At 39.8% G+C, this 23,270-nt stretch overlaps 1 protein-coding gene across 3 annotated transcripts in view; it reads right to left on the bottom strand.

The window, feature by feature from the left end:
• Positions 1-23,270, bottom strand: part of Map2k5 (mitogen-activated protein kinase kinase 5) — a 278,062-nt gene that overhangs the window by 140,450 nt on the left and 114,342 nt on the right. For all 3 annotated transcript variants that reach the window (XM_023712674.1, XM_004628792.2, XM_004628790.2), the window contains exons 12-13: positions 20,314-20,375; positions 13,095-13,143 (exon numbers count right to left, since the gene is read on the bottom strand). In XM_023712674.1, coding sequence (XP_023568442.1) covers positions 13,095-13,143; positions 20,314-20,375 — 111 coding nt within the window. The remainder of the gene's footprint in view (positions 1-13,094; positions 13,144-20,313; positions 20,376-23,270) is intronic.

The raw sequence follows: 23,270 nt of genomic DNA on the forward strand, positions 1-23,270 counted from the left end.
GGATTCTCTTTTTACCTGATCCACTTATATCAGGTGCTGGTTATGTCTTATACTTCTCACATGGGCCTCTGTTTTATTTTATGTTTAGAATATTTAAGTTGCTCTCTGATTCCAGGCAGAATTCTCACTTTATATCCTTAGAAACAGGCATGGTACAGGCAGGTTTTAAGGAAATCTGAGTTCAGTTTTAAGATGCAGCATATGACTCTGCTGGAAGAGGACAACAAAAGCAGAAATAAACATTTCTTCAACTTTCACCTCAATAAAGCAATCACAATGTCTGCTTGAATGCGAGGATCTTGGTTCACCAGGAGCCAGAGGGCCATCAGCCGGTCCCTTCTCCTAGCACTGTGCCAGAGTGCTTCAGCAATACCCTCCCATTATGTTTAATTGTCTTATGAAAAGACAACAACTCATATATCTATCTAGTTATTTCTTGGGGACTGCATCCTAATGAATGAGAACAGCAGGTACCATTAAGTGTAGACTCTGCCAATGTTCTGCATTACAGATTCATCTGTGCACAACGGGAATGCACTTAGGAGAGAACCACAATGCAGTATAAAAGTTATTCGAATCACTCCATCACATAATAAAGGGTAGGCCATCCAAATATTCTTGCAAAAGCCTTAAATAAAATTAAGCGGCATAATTAGCCATCATAAACGGCTGCTATTGTCTAGAGTCTCATGATTCAGCTCAGAATGAAGCAGCACACAGGGCTTTGCTCTTTCACATGACAAGAAGGAGGCGACGTGGGGCACTAACCAGGTAGGAAGAAGGAGGACAAGAAAGGCTGGGTGCCCGATTCTCCCTTCCCTTCATTGTTCTCAGTATGTACAACAGATTTCTCTCTAATGTAGTGACTCTCAGATTCCTATCTGCAGTGTGTACATATTCAGGGTGGTCACTGGGAAGTACACGGCATGCAGGAGAGCTCCTAGGGGTCAGAAGAAACCTACACTCTGCCCTTGCACTGAAGAAGCCTGCGTCCCCATGTCGAAGATGCCGCTGACTACAAGGCTCCTACTCACTTGAAGTGCTCTTCATCTGACAAACAATTCATTTGTGCATACATAAATTGCAAGATTATGGATTTGACTTGAAGCAGCAAACCCAAGAGATGGATCCTGGTAAGCTGTTCTGAAGAAATAAGAACAAATGTAGATAATACTTATTCGACATTTGCTATATGCAAGGACTGGGGTAAGTGCATTACTATTGTGCATTATCTCATTTAATTCTTAATCCTTGAGATGTGTTATTAACTGCATTTTACTGATGAGGAAACTGAAGCTCAAATTAATGCTAATACTCACCTAACATTCTGACAGCAACTCATAAGCCTTAGTAAACTACATTATATTATCTGAACTAAGCTGGATTCCTATTCCAGCTCTGACATTGAATGAATAGTTGGGTAATCTTGTGAAATTCACTAAGAAACTGGTCTAGACATTTTCTTCCAATTCTTGCTACTAGTCACAGTTAGTTTCCTAAGAAACGGAGACAGTGAAGTTTGATGAAGATTCTTATTATCCCCCCTCCCCAACTTTGCTTCTTTTTTTGAGAAACAATTGTTTGAACTACTAACAGTTGCTACGTCCTGGACACAATGCTATGACTTCAAAGAAGTTAGGAAACTGACCCATGGTCAGATAGTTGAGATGAAGCAAGAGGCAGAAGCAGAACTCCAAGCTGGGTCTCATCCTAAAATGAGAACTCTTGTTATGCCACCAACATTATTGCCTTTCCTATGATTGAGCAAGGTACTCAGTCTCCTTGAACTTTAATTTCCTTATCTAAAAAATGCAAACACAATGATACCTTCCTTATAAGACTATCATGAATATTAAATAAAATTACATTCAAAAGATAGAATACAGTGGTACATAGAAGATATTCAATGAAAATATTAATAAAATATTAGGATTATCACACCCAGAAGAAAGTCAATTCTATTATTAGGATTATTATGGTCCAGAAAGAATTTAATCCCTTAATAGCTAACGACTGTATTTGATTTGCACATTCTCGGTCACCTTCAACTACACCTTTGCAGAAAGGACAGGCTGCAGCAGTCCAACTGCTAATGCTGTCCACTGTCTGTCCATTCTACTTGACAGAATGTGCCACCTGAGGATAAATCTATTGCTTTAATACTGCAGTGGGGATCAAAAGACAACTTTCTTTTTTTTTTTTTTGTTGCGGTACTGGGGATTGAACTCAGGACGGGCAAGCACTTATTCTACTGAGCTATCTTCCTGAGCCCAAAAGATGACCTCTAATTAAGCCACATTACAAATAGTTTCAGGAGAAAAAACCCTAGAAAATTATGTTTGAGGGCTGGGGATGTAGCTCAGCGGCATAAGTGCCTACCTGGCAAGTGCAAGGTTCTGATTTTGATTCCTAGAGCCACCAAAAAGAAAAGTAAAGAAAATGATGATTCAATTTACTGAGACAACAAATAAGCAATAGCATGTATATGACCAGAGGTTTTCTTCCTCTACTGGCAAAAGGGACCCTACCATCCACCATAAAGGGGTTCTCCCTTTAGTGAGCTCCTGGGCTTCAGGTTTGCTTAAGGCACAAAGCTATGATCAGAGCTAGCTGTGGGGCTGGATGAAACAGGCTTTCACCCACACACCAAGTGCATCCTGCTGGGGTGTTGGACAGGGGCTCACCAGAGTGGATGAAGTCAGAACTTCAATTGAGTCAGAACACAACTACCACATAGTCAACTTCCAATCTTGGTCTCCACTGAGACGGAAGGATTTCAGGGGAAGGGACCAGGGGACTAACTACTCTCTCCCACTTTCATTTCATCGAATGGGATGCGATCTCTTCACTTCTCTTTCCTATAAGTTTTCCACTGATACTCACTTTCAGAAGAGAAGGAGGGGGCCGGCCAAATAGCTCAGTGGATTAAAGCACCTGCAAGCAGGCGCAGGGGCCAGGGGTTCAATCTGCTCCTGGGGCGCGCTGAGACGGCAATTGAGACTGGGTGTGGCAGCGCGCACCTGTAATCCCAGCACTTGGGAGGCTATAAGCAGGAGGATCACTGTGAGTCCAATCTAGTAGTGAGACCTGGAGCACCCTGTAGACCCTTCCCTAAAATACAAAAACAAACAAACAAACAAACAAAAAACGAGGTGGCCGGCATGGTAATTTCTCTTTAGTTCCTTACCCTATCAGAGATGTCCTAAAGGGGAAGGTTCTGTTTATGATCAAATACTATCACAGACGCATGGGGGAGAGAAAAATAAAACCCAGAGCAATGCTCTCTGAATGATGCTCACCTGAACACAGTAATAGTCTATGTACAGTATTTCATATAAATACTGTTATATATTATGTATGTAGCTATATATATTAAGCTTTCTGTGATAACTATAGATTTGTATGCAGCTTTAAGAACAGAGACATATGGTATATGTAATAATACAGTAATACACAGAATATCCTGGTTTCCCTAATGGTAGCATCTTATAAAACTTACAGTACTAGGGGCAGGCACATAGCTACAGCACCTGTCGGCAAGCGTGAGGTCCTGCATTTGATTCCTAGTACGAAAACCAAAACCAAAGCAACTTACAGTACAGGATCACAATCATGGCGCTGAGACTGACCATAAGGCAGGACACATTTCCATCCCACAAGCTCCCCACTGTGCTGCCGAACAGCCACAGTCCCATCCTCACAGCCCGCATTCCCTCGTTGGCACTGGCAGCCACCACCCTGCCTTCCATTTCTGTAATTTAACCATCGCAAGAATGTTCTGTATAATCTTTGTGACTGGCTACTTTCACTCCACATAATTCCCTAAAGATTCACCCAGGCCGCGTGTATCAGCAGCTTGATCCTTTCCACTGCTGAGCCATGTTCCGTGTTACGAAGGCACCGCACCTGTCTGATCATTCACCTGCTGCAGGGCATCTGGGCTGTTTCCAGTTTGGCTCTCATACGAAAGAAGGTGCTAGAAGCACTTGTACAGAGGTCTCATGTGAACACGAGTCTTTATTTCTCTGGGATAAATGCCTAGAAGCACATCTACTGGGTCACACGAACAGATGCATATTTAGTGTTCTAGGAATCCCCAAGGGTGGGGCTGTATTATTTTTCACTCTTACTAGCAACGTATTAGTGATTGAATTTCTCTCTGCATCCTTGCTAGGATTTGGTGCTGCCTTTTTTTTTTAATTTTAGCCATACTGATAGGTGTGTGATAATAACTTGTAATGGTTTCAATCAGCATTTCCCTAAAGGCTAATGACACTGGGCATCTTTTTCATGTGCTGATTTGCCATCTGAAACCTCTCCAGTAGAATCTCTCTCTGTGTCTCTTGCCTATTTTCTAACTGGACTGTTGTGGGTATTTTTCTTCCCTCTGGGTTTTGAGAGTTCTTTTTATATTATAGCTACATATTCTCTCAAAAGGCCACTCTTAGGTAACAATATATAGGACTTCTTGTCTTCTGAGAATCGTTACTATACATCTAGAAATCTCCAATGACCACCTTAGGAATGAGGCTTAATTTCTAGAGATGTTCATTTGTGAGGACACAGCTGGGGAAAAACCAACTCAGACTCATTAAATTAGTTTATTTGCCTCAGTGAATGGGCTACATAATTGTCTGCCCTAAAAATATAAATGTTCGTGAGTTATGATCAGCTAACGGATTGATGTGATTAATAGTCACATTTAAAGGATAGTATCTAAAGGACCTCTAAATAGGAGTCAAGGTGTTGTCGTGGCCCTTACCACTGATACCGGCTGGACACAAACATGCCCTTGCACATCATCTGACTAAGCAGCCCAGAGCCCAGGGAGGGAAGCTCACACACTCGCCTCTCTCGTCATTACCTCTCACAACATAAAACCAACTGGGGGTGACTCTGTTAAATTGACTTGGATTGCTCAAACACTAACCAGACCTTTAAAAAACTCTGATCTCTCCAGAGTCAAAATTATGGCTCAGAGAATAACAGAACTATGACTTGAAGTGCAAACGATATAATTTCTACAAGGAAGCTGTTACACACACACTTTATGCAAACACTTCTACCATAAAGTAGTTAAAAATTCATCAGGTTAGTGCCCACTGGTAGTAATGTTACTCAGCAACCTTTTTCTAAACCACTTTAGCTAGCAAATGATTATTCTCCACGTTTGCCCCACTCCCACCTCTTATACATACTCTAATAATCTTAGCACTACTACCTTGACATAAAAATTGCTGTCCCGGTGAATGTAAGGTTTTACTTCTATATCTTCTTTCTCACTTGTTAAATATAACCATTATGGAATGTAATACACATATTCTTGGTTTTTGTTTGTGTTTTCTCCCACAGTGGTGACTGAACCCAGTACCTCACACATGCCACTAGGCAAGCACTATGCCACTGTGCTAAGTCCCCAGCTATTACAGGGTCCTTTAAATCCTAAAATTTGCACTGATTTCATTTAAAAGATAACAGCAAGTATGTGTAACACTTATCTGCCTCTACTCTGAAAAATTGGTCTTCAGTTTTCTTCCACATTTCTTCCACAGGACCTCTTCATACATTTTCTGACAACTTTCTATGAACGTGGAACTAAAATAACTTCAAAATTAAAAAAAAAAAAATTAAAGGATGTCTTGCTTTCCATCCAAGTTGTGACTCTACATGTCTTTTTCATGGTTCTTTCTGAATGACAGTACTTGATTATCAATGTCTTTCATATTTTAAAAACCGTCTCTCTCAAAGCTGTCTTTTGATTTGATTCCATTTGTCTGGAGTTAAAAACAACCACTGTCATAGCTAAGCCACATGTTGAAGATCTCAATTACTTGTTCACACTTCTCTCTTCAGTTCAGTAATATTTCACATTTTCTAGAATTCTTGCTTTGAAGGAACATCTCAGGATAGCACGCACACATTAAGCAGCACTAAGTGCCCACTGCCGAGTGGCTAAATTAATAAACACTCATTCTTGCTGTTGTCACTGTCTTTACTTTCATAGTAAAATCCACCGTCTAAATGTTCAGACTTTTTTTTTTTCGTACTGGGGATTGAACTCAGGACCTTGTGCTTGCCAGGCAGGCACTTATGCCACTGAGCTATCTCCCTGGCTCATCCTGGCTTTCTCAAATGTCTCTCTGATTTGCTTTGTACCCCTTCCTACCTCATCAACATGTCACTCCTCCTTTGGTCCTGCAAGCACACAACCCGGCCTGCTGGCTTGTGAAGGAACTCAAGTAACTCAGCTGCCCTGGGCCACATGGCTGAGGAGATGCATGTGCAGAGGGAAGAATGGCCTGCCTTTCCAGGGCCACCAGCAAGGTGGTCACCCAATGGGACTGAACTCGCAATCGCAGACAGAGGCTTGTGCCTTAGAAACTGGGCTTTCTGAAGTCAAGTTGGGTGGTTTTAGTTATACTGTGTGTGTATGTGTCTTAACTGTTAAGTAAAGAAAGAAAACACTGTCCAATTTTCACACATACCAAATTGTGCTGACAATGAGCCTTCTAAATTCTACATGTCCTTTTTCTTAATGAATTTAGGACAAGGTCTAAGGGTCTTACTACATAGATCAGACTCACAGTGATTATCCTGTTTTCAGACTCCCAAGCACTGGGATTACAGGCGCGCCACCACACCTAGTCTCAACTGCCATCTCAGTGTGCCCCAGGGGTGGGGCTGGCACAGCATGCCATGGATTGAACCTCGGTCACTATTAGATTCTTGTACTTCTTACCTTCTACTTGCCATCACCAAAGCATCACCTCCCAATTTTTTATCTTTCTCTTTCTGGCATTGTAGATGGTCTTTATTTTTTGAGATAGGCCCTCATTGTGCAGTTCAAGCTAGCCCTGTACTCTATGTAGCCCAGGCAAGCCTCCAACTTGCTGCAATCCTTCTGCCTCGGCTTCCCAAGTGCATGAGTGGTACACACCACCATGTCCATGTGGATGACATTTAAATCAAGGATTATTTGGGTTTGTTTTTAAATTAGTGAGTTACTAGACCAAAGCACTCACCAAAGTTAGGCAGGATTCATTAGGAGCTGTAGAATCAAAGGACAGCCAAGACCCTCTCTGAAAGAATGGCTTACGTTTTGGCAAGGGAAACTTCTTTTTTTTTTTTAAATTTTTTAAATTTTTTTATTTTTATTTATTACATTTATTTATTGTGTGTGTGTGTGTGTGTGTGTGTGTGTGTGTGTGTGTGTGGCCAGCTCAGCCCACCAGGGGGCGGGGCTGGCTGGCATGTGGTGCTGGAGGATTGAACCGCAGTCCCTGTGCTTTGCCAAGCTTGTTTCAAGTAGGTGCTTTAGACCACTGAGCCATCTCTCCAGCCCAAGAAACTTCTTTCTAAAGCACAGCAGCTGCACACTGCTAACATCTGAGAGAAGGCCTATTTTCTCTTCCTCCTGTTTTTAAAGTCTGGTTTCCCAAGGAATAATTTATGTGCAATAAAATTTAAACTTTTTAGGTATGTAGGTCTTTGTGCTCCAGCAAGGAATACCAGGGATTGAACCCAGGCCCATGATGCTGAGCTCTATTCTTATCTTTTTTCTAATTTTTAGTTTTGAGATTAAGTCTCAGTAAGTTGCTCAGGCTGGGCTCAAACTTGTGGTCCTCCTGCCTCAGTTCCCAGAGTGCTGGGAGCACAGGGAGGCACCGCCCTGCCCAGCACTGCATACTTCTGACCACTTGCTATTCCCCCTCCCCACATCCCTCTGTAAGTTCTGGTGTAATTATTTCAACAGAAAAATAAGTAACAGGAAGAATTTTTAGGGTATTTTATTTTTAGCATAAGTAACTTCAATTCTTCTCTCTCTCAAAACTCACAATCCACCAGGAAATTCTACTGACTTTACATTTAAAATATATCCAGAGTCTGGCCACTTCTCCCCACAGCTATCTTCATAGCTATCCTCCGGCCTTAGGCCTCTGTAAATCAAAACACCTTCCTCACAGCCAATACCACCCTGGTCCTGACACCCAGTTGCACACATGCTGGTCTCTGCTGTCCCCCAACACTCCACTGCTACATGCCCCAAGTTGCATTAGCTCCACCTTCCCAGGGCCATGAGCCTGCTCTGCTCCTCTCCTCTCTCAGCCCTTCGCCCCAAAGCCATCTTTTTTGTGAGTTCTACCTGATAAATACTTTAGTCTACACATTGCTTCATCTGTGATTTCTCTTCTCTGAGTAATTAACCATCTTTTAGAAACTCTACATGTGCTTACTGTGCTTACTGATTCCTATCTCAGCCCATCCATGCTAGGATACAAGTTCCATAAGAATAAAAATCTTTGTTTAATTTTATTATTATTATTTTTTAATGTATTTGGTTGTTGCAGGGTCTCACTATGCAGCTCAGACTCGTAGTGATCCTGTTTTCAGCCTCCCCAGTGCTGGGATTACAGGTATAAGCCACTACACCTCAGATTCTGACTGGCTCAGCCTACCCTGGGGGTGGGGCTGGCACAGCATGTAGTGCTGGGGACTGAACCGCGGTCCTTGTGCTTGCCTAAGCTTGCCTAAGCAGGCGCTTTAGTCCCCTGAGCTATCTTGCCGTCCCTGAGAAATCTTTGCTTTATACACCGGTACTTTCCAAGTACAAAGAACATTGTCTGGAACATGACAGATTTTAAGTAAGTAGCAGTGGGATGTATGAACTAACAACGCAGGCTGCGGTACCTAAGGCAGTACTGGGCGGGAGTTCTGTGCACAGGCTGGGTGAGAGTCAAGTCAGGGATACAGAAGAAAATTTGTAACATATTTTTTTGGTACCAGGGATCAAACTTGGGACCTTGCACTTGCCAGGCAGGTACTTATACTGCTGAGCTATCTTCCTGGCCCTGTAACATGTTTTCTAAAACTACAAGACTTAGTTTTTCCTAAAAAGATCTATTTGGGCAGCATTTGGCTTCAGAATTTCCACAAAAATACTTAAAAAAATTTTTTTATGGAGAAAGTGAATGAAACTAATAAGTGATATATACGCCAAAAAACAAAAACAAAACAAAACAAACCCTGCTGTAGGCACCAACTACCTCGGAGCTCCCTCTTTCCATACACTTCTGCATCTGGTAAGTGGCTGGCCCCACACCAACTGCTGATTTTATTTTCTTAATCTAAGTTCTGCTCCCATTACCCTCCAATTTCTATTCTTCATCCTCAGGGAAAGAGGGAGCAGTTACTGCGCGGGCATTCTCACATCCTCCAAGCAGTGGCATAGGTGTTAATCTTGTGCTTGTGTTTGATGTGGCTAATGATGGCTACGCGGGAGCTGAGGGTTTATTAATATGCAGGGCTCTCACCTCATTAGTGGCGATGTATGTTTTGAAGTTAAGCTGCAGTGTTTGCTGTAATGTCGGATCTGGCCTCACACACTTTCTCACTGTTCATTTTCTTTGTTTTTACCTGCAGTCGGTGCATGCTCTGCTTCCAGAGTTCTCACACATGACTCCCAATAAACACAACTTTTCCACAGTGCTTAATGTTGGTGGGAGTTTTAAACATTTTTAGTAATTACATGTGTATGACATCATATCTTTGCCTTATCTTAAAGATTTACAGGGTTTTTAACCTACAAATATAAAGTATACTAGACTCTTTGGCTAGGTTTGGGTATGGAGTGTTCTTATTAACAGGATGAAGTGATTAATTCATACTCTGAAAACATACCTTTGTTATTAGCACTTGAGAGTTTGTATTCTCAAAAATATCACCCCTCAACTAAATACTGAAAAGGAAAAAACAAATAATAGTAACAGCTGACTGAATGTAACAGTTGATGATGTATTATAAACAGCAATTCCCAGCCATTTCCAGCCAACGGGACCAGCAGAGCAGACTAACAAGACAAGGACTGGGTGGCTCATCCTTGCTAACTGTTCCACACTGACAGTCCCCAGCGACACACGGCAAAAGAGTTTGGATTCCCAACACTTTGTTTGGACATTATTAGTCGTGTTTTATAAATTTCCCAATATATTATTTGCATATATGTTTTCTATGGCTAAACACACAAGGGCTCTGTATTCTAGGGAGGCCATTTAGATATGAGAAATATTTTGTTCTCTTTTCTTATTGGGTAATTGAGTTTATCTCCATTTCTTTTTTAAAGATTTTAAATCTGTGGTAAATATAAAACTATGTCTCTCCTTTCTCACCCTTTTATTTGGGGGCAGCATTAGGAAATGAAGAAAAAGGGCCAGCCAGATAGCTCAGCGGCTCAAAGCTGGGTTCCATCCCTGACCGCAGGGCATGCTGAGATGGACGGCTGAGACGGCGTGGTGGCACATGTCTGTAATCCCAGTGCTTGGGAGGCTGAAAACAGGAGGATCACTACAGGTCCAATCTGTGTAGTGAGACCCTGTAGACTCTGTACTAAATACACACACAAAAAAAGAAAAGAAAAAACAAACAAACAAACTGATGAACACAGGAGACGACAGGTATTAATACCAAGACAAAGGAGGAAAACGCTTGCTTAGATCATTCAGGGTTTTCTTTCATGATTTCCTTTCTACTTTCTCTTCTCACAGAGCCTGTGCCAGGCTCCTCCATCCCTCAGAAAGGGACTCTTGTCTTTGATTTGACAATGTGACACATATTCAGCTAGAATTTCCGTCATCAATCAGAAGAAGCAAAAGTATCTGTGCTTTTAAGCAAGGAGAGCAGTGAGCTTATATAGCAAAAGTGTATAAACAAGTATATTACCTATTTAATTGCCTTAGCTGAACTTAAAAGCTCTGATCTTTAATTGCCTGATTGAACTCATATAAAAAGCTACAATTTTTTAATCAAGGAGAAAATTAAATAGCTTTTTGGTAAATAACGAGGCATCTTTAATCTTATTTTTATGGAATCCAAGTTATTAAATATGGACAAAAGCCCCTCTAAAATATTAGGTTAACAACTAATCGGTCTAGGGCAAATTTCTCATTACAGTGCTTTACAAAAGTCTTCGGGGATATTTGTCTCCTTCCACTCTTAAATGAAAACACATGCTTTTAAATCCAGAAAGTAAAAGTGTCCATTAATAGCTAGGAAACGCAAAAGCCAAACATGTAAATGTTTACAGAGGAGAAGCCAGGATGATTTCAGAATAACTGAGATAAGCCCCCATCCACTGGAGTTCTCAGCGCTCCGAAGTTCCCACGTGTGTTTAGTGAGGTGTAATGACGCAGCACACTTGTTCCCACAGCGCGGTACCTATCATGCTGGGAATGAGTCTTTGTCTGCTCTGAGATTCGTAGTCTCTCATCCAGACAGGTGCAGACACACTTTCACTCCCTGGTGCTCACTTCAGACTGAAATCTCCACACCTGCCTTCACCCAGCCCCTCCTGGCCTCTTCCCATACCTGGGGGTGCCTTGTACTCTCGGAACTGGGTGGGCCAGCAAAGACTGAAATGACAGGAGAGACCCAGGGTTCCCTTTGGAAGCCTCCATGGCTTTGATCAGCTGTCAGTCAGGCTGCTGCAGCCCTAAAAGGTCACAGATCAGCGAGCCTTTCCTAGTCTACTTGCAGCAAGCACCAAGAAGGACCTGCTGGCCTCTGGGAAGTTCTGGTCAACCATGCTTACACACAGACAGCGGAGGTGGTGGCCCTGGGAATCTGACTCTAGCCTTATTTTCATATCCACATAAATCTATTTGAAACGTTTGTATCAAGATCACATTTAAAATGAAAAATTCAGTTATTTCTCCCTAACACAAAGTGGAAATAAAACCAAGTAATATAGATACAGGAGCAGTACCAACTTGTCAGCCTGATTTCTAACTTTAAAGAGAAAAAGCCAAGATGATTTCAGAATAACTAAGACATATTTTCCTAGAGTTCTCGGCGCTACTAAGTTTCCTCACAGACAGTTATGGGTAGAGCCAATCCATTCAAACCAGAACTATCCCACACACCTAAGCACATAGTGAGCCTGGGCTACCCCCTCCGAACATCACTCCCACCCCCAGGCACAGCCCCTGGGGCAGGCTTTGCTCCTGAGTGCTGACACCTTGCTCCAATATGGACGGCGTGGCAGACACCTATAAAAATCAAAACCGTAAGAACTGACCACTAGCTTCATAATAAAACGGCTACGACCACTTTATGGGCTGGTGGGCGAAAAGAAGTACACAAATAAAAAGAGGCAATGTAAATTGTATCACGTTACACAGCATCTTCTTTTAATCTCTCACCCTCCGGATGTGTCGGATATATTAACACACTTATTTATACCCAAGGAAAGTATAGTGGGATTTCAAAAGAAAACTGGAACCACTAGGACACTAGCACACTAAAGCCACTTACAAGAGAAAACATCCCTTGGTGACATACGTACTACTACAATTGTAGACTTCCTTCCTCTTATAGTTTATACCTTAAAAAAGCCCCACAGAACTTTCTTTAATCACATTTAATTGTATGCTGCTGCCTCTCCCACATGTACATAAAGCCAGGGAGAGCAGATGTGTAAAATTAAACAGTACTGTGGTAGCATCAGGCCCTGATGTTGCTTTGTATAGTCTTTTCCTCACTTAATAATTTGTTTCTAAGTGAACTCAGACATCTTGAGAACATTAAAAAAACAAAAGGCAATGACTTTCGCAACATTCAACAGCTATCTGATTATCCTCCCCCAAGTTCTGGGAACTATTTCTTGGGCTTTCACCACCTCCTTACTGAGCTTTGCTTTCCAGGTCTGAGCACCAGTCTCTTAAGAAATGAAGCACAATGACATCTGATCCATTACTAAAAGGAACGATGCAACTGCACAGAAAGAGAAGGCAGTGCAGCACGACACACAGGGAAGTAAGGCGAACGGATCCTGTCATTTTGAAATGTTATGAAATGTCTTTTGACATGTTTGGTAAGTGAAATTCACAAAAATACAGTATCAAGCTTATAATCTGAAAGGGAGCAGGAAACATGAAGGAAGAACACAAGCAAATTCACACTTATATAAGCACCCACTATTTTGATTTCAAATATGTCAGCTGGCTTAAGTGTCCTATCAGTTATTTACTTTAACGTTCAAAGCATCTGGAAAGCCTCAGCTGAACCCCAAATTAAGTCAGAGCCTGTGCCCCAGCTCATACCTCTGTGTAAAATCTTCAAGCTCCACAAATAGGTAAGGCCTTTGACAACCTAATGTATGAAAGAGAAAAAATAATACAGTTACGGATTTTATAGAAAACTTCATACAGTTAAACATTAGCCATAAGTTTTTCTTTAAAACTCCCAAGTAATAAGCATTTACTGAAGATTTTCTACTTCTGTGTTTTTTTCCCATTACACTGAAAGTGAACGCAAGGCATCCCTTCCTTGGGAGCCTGGCGTAATGCTTGTCAAATAGACTGTGTGTGTAGACACGGGAACTGGGAAGGTCACACACTAAACTCCTATGGTGCTATGAGCAGGAGAGGAGCGGGCAGAAAAAAGAACCAAGACTGTCTTATTGTTTTATATATCGCATGACTCTTCTGGAAGTCGTGACATTTATGACCAAGGAGAAGCTTTTTTCCTTTTCGTAGTTCTGGGGTTTACAAATTCAGGTCTTGAACACATCACACATACACTTTCCAACTGAGCTACATCCCCAGGCCAAGGAAGTTTTGAGTTAACTCATGAATAAGGTGGGAGACAAAATAGAAACCACTTTTCCCACCAGTAGTCAAAGGCCCTAAATAAAGCAATCAGTTGATGTGGAAAAAAAAAAAGAAGAAAGCATTATATCTTCGGCACAGGTGTTTAGGGAAGCCTCTAGTGCATTTTTTTTTTCAATATTCTAATAACTTTTCTTTTTTTAAAATTTTTTCCATAACTTTATTGATAAACAAATAGCAGTAAGATAGTTTCAAATCAAATTGGTAGGACAGTTTCAATAATTAACACATTGCATATCTAATAACTTTTCTGTAAGTTTAAAATAATTTCAAAGTAAGGAGTCCCTCCCCCAAGTTTCAGAATTTACTGGGGCTAGAAGTCCAGCTGGTGCAAACTATGTGCGTGGAAGAGCTATTCAGATAATATCACAAGTGCAGGCCAAGAAAACACCAATGCACATTACATCTGGATTTTTCTCTGCAATGATCTGAATAATTAATCCAACCAGAAACTGAAAAACAAACAAACAAAAAAACCCAAGATGTTTTAAAGACCCTAATACATAGTTTACAAGTTTATGGAAGGCTTAATCAGGGTTTACCATTATAAACTTTCAAAATCTCGAGCTCAGGAGTGTAGCTTAGTGGTACAGCACTTGCCTAGCATCTAGGGGGCCCTGGATTTGCACCCCAGAGTTGCAAAAATAAAAATATCCAAAATCTGTATATAAAAATTGTTATGGAGGGAGATACACACATTTTATTCCCAACCACTGATCCTGTATACACTTGCATATGATATTCTAATTTCCAGGCTAATTGCAGATTAGGTACCAAAAAGAAGTGAATGAACCAGTATCATTCATAATTTACTCAAAGAATTTCAAAACTCTTTTTATCACAAAAATTGTAGGTTGAGAATCAAACGAATGAGAAAACTCATTCGTATGCTGAGTGCTTTATAGATCTTGAAAATGATGAAAAGAGGGTGACTAAACACACAAAGGTTTTAGCTGATCAAACAAGCCTACAAACAATACAAAAAAAGTGCAAATGCAAAGAGAAATTTACAAATGCTAAAGATCTACAAGACAAAAATCTATATCCTTTAATGCTGAGCAGAAGTTAACATATTTTAATAGTTCTCACAGAGAGAATGTAGTCTTGAAAGATTTGCCAACATGGTACAATCAATTTTATTACATATTTATCTATTCTAAGAGAAGAGAATAAATTGTTATAGCAAATTATTTCTTCCAGAGTTTGGAATAATTGACATTACAATGAAGTACATGCTCTCAACAGAAAATATAAAAAACCAAAATATTAATAAATGTATAATACACTATCACACACTGAATGCACATTATGAAATGTTATACTGTACCCCATAAATACATATAATTACCATATATAAATAAAAATTAAAATTTATTCTAAAATAAAAAAGTTAATGGCAATTTTAGCACAGAGGGAAACAAAAATGTTTCTAAAAGTATTTAAGAAAAAATAACATCAATAATGAAAACAATTTTACATCTCCAAGTAATAGGAATGACGCTCCCTGGTTGTCTAGTGGTTAGGATTCAGTGCCAAGTAACAGGAAGAGGTCATTTTCTTTAGCATGGAAGTAATGATCTTTTCAATTCTTGGGAAATTGGGTTACACTTCTCAGTTTAGAAGCTTAATTGCATACCTGCCTGTTACAGACAGCACAGTATTAAAATTCACAAAAAATGAATAGCCAACAGGTACACGAAGTATAGGCAATCCAGACATGCAGGTTGACAGGTTAAACAAAAAAGTAAAAATCAATACTGTATTGATTGATATATTCTAAAGTTATAAATTTTGTTAGATTTAAAAAGTATTCTTCCAACTGGCAACAGCCTAGATTTCCTTTAAAGCATGTATATATCGGAGCATAAGGGAACTGGGATCTGTGCATGGAAATCTAGAGCATTATCATCCGTATTCAGCGGGCCGGGCTTCACCATAATGATTTGACAAAGCCTTGACATGAGAGCCCCCAGATCTGCTGTCAATCACCCGCTCCTTGACATGTCAAGCGCACACCCTTCCAGGGACAGCTTCAATCAACATTAGCTCTCAAAATACAGGATGCAGTGTCACTGCTTTAGAAATGAGAGGAAAAATAAAATGTAGTCAGTGGCATGGGAGGCAGAAAGGTGCTCCTTTTCCTAGGGATTTTGGTGGATAGCAGATAAAAGTCATGGAGCATGCTGGAAGCCTGCAGTCAGAAACTTCATATGGATTTCATGGAAGAAAAACCTCCTTTCCCACACCTTCTCTAGGAGAAAAGCGCAACCATATGTCTTACAGGCTGCAGGTCCAACCTGGAGCGAGCCGTGGCTCTATGGACCTGCACGGCATGCTAGGTTATTAGAAGGTGGAAAATAGTTTATCTGGAGGGGAAGAGATGTCTAAATGTGTTTGTAAGACACACAAAAAAATTAAAGGCCAGGTCATGGCACTGCATGCCTGGAGTCTCAGCTACTTAGGGGCTGAAGCAGGAGGATCACAGGAACACAGGACCCGCCCGGGCAACAGAGCGAGACCCTCTCTAAAAAACTAATGCGAAGCAGGCTTCAATTTGTGATTCTCCTGCCTCAGCCTCCTAGCACTTTGGGAGGAATTACAAACCCGTGCCACCACACCCAGCCTCTTTTTTTTTTTACCAGTTTTTCTTTTTACCCCCCCCCCTTAATTTTATTTTTCTCCCTCAAGAATTGTGGTGAAGCAGAGTAAAAGAATAATGTGTCTGAAGTCATATAATCCTGTGTTCAAATTAGGATGCACTAATTAGACAATAGTTCTGGGCCAGTTCATTTTCCCAACCATCATTTTACATAGAATAGCATATGTTCCATAATCTACCACTTGCAGGGTTGCGGTAAAGACTAGATGGCATAATATATGTCCGTAAGTATGCCACAGTGATTGGCATAGGAAATACTTGGCTTTTATTTCCCACCTTCTGAGTATTTGGCTTTAAACTTGGCAATAGCTGAAACCACCCTCATGGGTTTTCTGGCCTCACCGAGGAAACCTGCAGCAAAGTCTAGGATCACAGCAGGATCCTGGGAACCTAGGCAGGCCATGAGACACGTATCACATAAACCACTACCCTCAGCCCATCAATTTGCCAGTTTCATTTTGATTGGTATAATCCTGTCAGTGTCAGGGAGTAATTAGCCTTGTGCCAATCTGTTTGTCAGCTGTAACAAAGAATTAGTCCAGTTTGCAGCCTACTCAGGTTATACACAACAAAAGCACGATTTGGAGGTATTATCCATTTTTACGGTCCCAGCAGAGTTTACAAAAAGTGGCAAAAGAGCAAAATTATCAAAAGCATTTCTTCTGCTCCAGCCATAAGGAGCTTTCATCATTACTGGGATGAGCCATTTAAGCTAGAGAAACTGGATACAGTTTAGAAAAACAACAAAAAAGACGAACCTCTAATTTAAAAAATAAAGGGCAACTGTGAACAATGACTTGGACTAGCATTTATTTTAACCCCTTTCACTGAAATAATTTTTGTCCTCTTTTGAATTACCCACCAGGCAAGCCCTATTGAAAGTGGGACATTTTTTCTGCTGACTGCAGACTTCAGGCTTCCCACTCAGGTGGAACTGAGAAGACCACGCACGGCCTTGTCTGGAGGCCCTGTCGAGAGGGAGGCAAGATTTATGAAGTCCAGGGCACACACGCGTCGCCACTGAGGAAGACAGATTTCTATTTTCGTGCCCTGCTCAACAGATAATTGAGTATACAGAACTTAACTTCGACTCTTTTCCTTTTCAGTTGGTATCCTTGTCTTCTTTTGCCCTTTATCATACGTGTTATTCAACTCCACACCCTAGAACTGCCAAAAGCCACCAAGCATTCATTCCCCCCTGAGATTAGAAGAGGAAATGAAACATTTTTATTTTCATCTAAAATAGGGCTCTAAGTGCTCAAATTTCAGATTAATCTACCTACACATGTAGATTAGAAGCTACTTAGCAGGAATAGCATCAGAAAAGGAAGTTCTCATCACCCTGGGCAGTTCACACTAATAATTAGAAAGAAAAAAGGAAAGCTGTGAATTACAGTGAACTGAGACTAAATAAGTGTCCATGTTGGATTAAAGAATTTGCGTTGTGAGTTTGATGTATAATGAATGTGAAAATAAGCCATTTAATTAAATGGTATATGATAGAACCACTTTGTTCTGTATTAAACCACTTGTGCAAACACAGCGCCTTTAGGTTAGCAATTGTTTACTATTACACCACCCCTTGATTTCTCTTAGATGCTGTTCAGCCCATATTACTTCACATTTGAAATCTGGAACTTACACAGTAATGTTAATTTGGCTGATATATTTCACCAGTTTATTAATGAATGTAAAAAAACAGGAAAACTGCTTGTCATCAAAAAGGGAAAACTTCCTAGAGGTAGTTGATTAAATAAGTCATAGAAACCAAGATGTCCATCACCTGAGGAATGGTTGAAAAAGATGTGGTATTTTTACACAATGGAGTATTATTCAGCTATTAAGAATGATAAAACTACAAGCCTTTATATTGAAGTGGATGCCACTTAAACATATACTCATAAGTGAAATAAACCAGACACACATGTGTAAATATCGTATAGTCTCCCTAGTATAAGAACTCAAAAAAAGAAATACAAATAGAAAGATATAATACAAGTTAAAGGAAAGCAGGATCTCAAGAACTAACTAATCAAGAGAGGGAAAGGAGAAGAACTAGGAAACATGACAATGTCAAGCCATACAGTTATATGTAAAAGATGAGCAAGGTAATGATCCTGAGAATCTTCAGAAGATTTTTTAATCTAGCAGTTAATTGGAAAGAATCTCACCTTGACTAACTATATATACTGATACCTGTGAACTAAGCTACTGCACTGCAGATGGTAATTTGTAATAGTAGTTTCCTGCTTAGAGAGCCTGTCATTCTGGTATTCTGAATATGGGCGGCTTGTCATGACATGACAGTTGCTGCTATGATGTCTCTCAGGTAGGTGGATGTTCAAGAAGAAGGGGGTGGTGAATGAAAGCAAGAGACAGGAAAAGGAATATTGTGGGACTGTCCTGCTTCAAGGTTGTATATGGTGAGATTTTTGGACTTATGTGCAAACATGAGAAGTATAGAATTCTTTATCCTATTTTTAAAATATAATCTAATTTTTAAATGTTTTTTATCATATTATGTAGGGACTTAAAGTTCAACATATCAATACTTGATGAAAAATACCTGTTCCTTATTATGCCTAAGATGTCTGATATGCAGACAGATAGTGAGGTTAAGCTTAATAGCCTAAGTTGCTTGATAATAATAAGCTTGTCTTGTGGATGGTTAACAACCTAAGTTTGCAGACCAAAATTAGAGAAAAAGGACGGCTGCAAGGAAAGCCAACATTTTGGCCCTAACCTTCTAAGGTCAATTAAGACTCAGGACATATGAGAACTTGTACTGTAATGTCATGTAACTCGGTAATGTCCCAAATTTTCTGATCAAGGAGATTATGGGGCCAAAGAGGAAAGTGACCGATGACGTAGAGTGTGCCTAAGGAGAGTCACATGGGAAGAAGACACTCTCTCAGGCTTTCACAGAGAGCACATTGGCCAAGCAATGGCCGTGACTCATCCACATGGCTGCACTGACAAAGGTTCTACAATCTGAGGTACAGGATTTCAGGATAAATCCTGAGGGGATTTGACTGACCTTCTCAGACCCAAAAGCTACAACTCTTGTTGCATAGGTTCTGCTTTACCTTGGACTTAACCATCTAGTAGAAAAGTATGAAGATGAAATATAGGAAGTAAAGCCATGCTGTTATGTTGAGCTGTGGGGGACTCAGGTCAACAATTTCTCACATTGCCAGTTACACAGAAGACCCAATGCTATTATGGGCTACTGGACTCTTTTAGAATATTTTGCTGAGTCTACACACCTATAATATTCAAATAACGGAACTTAACAAAAAAGGGTATACAGATGAATGTCCATTTCGTATCTGTGTATTCAAAGTGGTTAGGATAGATATATAGTTACATTCTCTTAATGAATAGAATGATTTGTTCTGATGGTGTCTGTAAATAGGATCTCAAGTCTGCATCTTGTACAGCAATTAACCACTAAGAAAAATGTATGCAGTGTGTTAATTATTGAAACTGTCCTAGCGATTTGATTTGAAACGGTCTCATTGCTATTTATCAATAAAATTATGAAAAATAAATAAATAAATAAGTCGTAGAGTACAAGAAGACTTCAGAAATCTCTAAAAGCAAAGTAGTATTTTTTAAATAAGCTATGTTTAATAATTTAGGCTCTTCAAATATTTTCTGGTCGTATGTTTATATCTCTAAAATGTCCAAAAGATCAGTTTTATAAGTTGGAAATTCTATTGGTCAACTTGAGCACTCAGGTTCCTGCAAACATCGTACTATCACAGATTGGAGTAGTGCCAGGCCTGACACATGTCATTTGACCATGCTAGGGGTTGGTCTACACAAAGAAGAAAAGATAGAATGGTAAAAGCAAAAGAAAGATAAGAAGGCCCTGACAGTCAATTAGGATTCTAAAAAAAAAACCCTAGAAACATTCTGAGGATAGAAGAATAAGCATGACCAAAAGGATTAAATCAGTCCAAACTCCTAACACTCAAATCATATACTTACTGCTACTGCAATTCTTCCGAGAACATGTTCTGGAATTTTCCTATATACATCCAAAGAGCCCCCTGTAGAGACAAACATGTTGTGTTACTATAAAGAAAAGCAGATCGGACCATTCCTCTGTGCATTTATTGTCAAAATACCTTTTTCCTCATTTTATAACATGCACTGGATACCAGACAAAACTGGAACTTATTCATTTTTTATATAACCAGACCTCCAGAAGAATTGTAACTAGATACTTTCCTTTATTTCTAAGTGGATATAGTCAGTCACATAATGACAAAAACTAAAGGAAACTAGTCAGGGCCTGTTAATCTGCATTTTATGGAAAGTTGTACATACTCAAAACTATGAAGATCAACATGACAGTCACATATGTCATGTCCTATAAACCTCTTTTTTCAAATGTAAATTAGGGCCCTAGCTTAAAATGTTCATATTAACCAAACAAAAGCTGATATTTGATATAAGGCTCAAAATATACCTAAGGACTTGCAAAGCAAAAATAACAATATTAACATTTATCTAAATGAATGCAACTCTCCAAATTTTAGGTACCAAGACAAGAAATCAATCTATCTTCAAGATATTATTTTGGTTGCTTGTTAAAAATTCTCTTTGATAACACTTGGAAAACTATTTTAAAAAGTAAAAAAGAAATCCCAATCTCTTTGCATTATAACTTATTTTTCATTCAAGTGGTGTTCACTAACACCTTCCATCTTCACTTAATTTAACTTTAAATTATTTTTGGCATTTTCCAAAAAATTAAAAGCCATTAGATCGTGAACAAAATGAAGGCAGGAACCACTTTTTGTTTGTTTTTTCATCAATTTGGAAATTAGCACCACTGGAGGACAATACAGTAGGTGTTCAATAAATATCTGTCAGATGACTAAATGCATGAGTCTAAGCTACCATGAATTTCCCCAGTTAGGTGTGGTTACTCTGAGGCAGTTTTAAAGAAGGAACCACAAACCATCCGTGGCAACAATATCACCACTGAACCCACTGAGACTTCCTAGATGACAACTTCCAAGGAACCAAATACTCCCTTGGAAGTAGATACTTGGGTATGCTTGTTAAATTTTCAATCTTGCGTAAGTGATACATGAATTTCAGGATTATAGTTTATGCAAAAAACTGTTACTTTACTCATTAATAATACAATAAGAATCACTTTATCACTGTGTTATAACCTTTCTTTTAAGAGTCATGATGTGGATAGTTTTTCAGTTCTACAGAGAGTTGCCTAGGACATGTGAGAAAAACATTTTTCCTATCAGAAACTAAAAATGTGCATTTACCACTTTACTATTGGATGACCTATTTGAATGCTTAATAAGGTAGAAATGCCATTCGTTTGAAATGCAGTCGAGTCTGTTTTGTGGTTGTATTTTTTATATCACATTTTTGTAAAGCTGGACAATAGAGAAAAAATTAAATAAAAACTTCAATGTAAAATATCAGATATGCATACATGAAGCTACCAGTTTTGCACTCATCCTGTTTAAAGGAGACAGAGGGGGGAAATCACTGTTCTAGATAAATTCTCCCTAGTTTCCAGATTCTGACAAGAAGTTGGGACACTAGTGTGTAACTAAAACTTACACTTCAGCTCTGGGAAGATCACGAGAAAAAGACATCTACAGTGACATGAACCACCCCTTACTTACTAAAGTAGTACTTTTACCACAGAGGCAGTACAAGTGAAAATATCAGAGGAAAAGAAAAGCCTATGTCTCATTGATCTTTCTGATGACCAGACTGTTGCAAAGACGAACAGGCCTGAGAAAGCCAAGCTTCACAGGGCACTTTGGAGAGCCATGAGAGCAGCTTATTGGATTAGTCCAATGAGCGGCTTGGGTGCTCACAACTTCAAGGTGCAAGTCCATCCACATGAGTCTAAGCTGCCATGAATTTCCCCAGTTCGATGACTCATTGTGGTAAGAAGTCCTACGAGGAGACTTACTTTTATATAGGATATGAATCAGAGCTTGCTTAATTAAACAGACAATGGTTTCAATAAGCTAAACCAAATAGCCAGAGACCACTTTATACCATTACCAGTAGAATAAGTCCCAAAGAAGCCCCATTTGGAGGTGTTTACTAGTTCATGTAAACATTCCTTTAATCCACTTGGGTCCCACCTTCCTTAGTCATCTATATGGATAAATCTTCATGTGCCTGGTTCTGTGTTGTCACCTGTCCTTTCCATGCTCATTAGAGATAAATGTCAGGGATGGAAAAAATAATATGGTAGCTATACCCAAAAGTAAAGTTCTGTTAAACTCTTTGTGCAGTTCAGTAACTCTTGTCAGACTAAAATGGCAGAGGGTTTGTGTTTAATTTTTACTCTTCTTACTATCATTTCTATCCTACAGGTTTATCTAAATAAGGAAACTCTTAGACTTACCAAATCACTAAGTATTAGTGCTAAAAGGGACACTGATGTGAGTCCACTCACCTTATATTTTTACTTAGATGTAAAATGTTCCCCCAAATTCTCAAGTACATAGAAGGTAAAAGGATTTATGGGGTACTGTACTCATCACTGGACGAGTCCACCTGTGAATCCAGAGCTGAATGTGCTGTTAGGAGCGGGGCCTGCTGGGGAGAGGTAGTGAACCAGGGCATGACCTTGAAGGGTGAATCTCACTCTTGGCTTTGTCCTTTGCTCTTTGCTTCCTGGTCACCATGATGCGAGTGACTTGTGTCACCAAACCTTTCCACCATGGCCTTCCTGTCATGGAACCAGCTGACTACAGACTAACCCTTTTATAAACCACAGCCAAAACAAACCTCTCTGCCTTTAAGGTGTGAATGTTGGGTACTTTGTCTCAGTGATGGGAGACTAACTAGGACATCTTATTTGACAAATGGGAGAAACTGAGTCCCAGAGTTATGAATATGATAGCTAAAGTCAAGCCTCATCAATGGCAGAGCTCACAAAGGAC

This window comes from Octodon degus, unplaced genomic scaffold, assembly GCF_000260255.1.
Source record: "Octodon degus isolate 3935 unplaced genomic scaffold, OctDeg1.0 scaffold00026, whole genome shotgun sequence".
In the NCBI taxonomy this organism is placed as follows: domain Eukaryota; kingdom Metazoa; phylum Chordata; class Mammalia; order Rodentia; family Octodontidae; genus Octodon; species Octodon degus.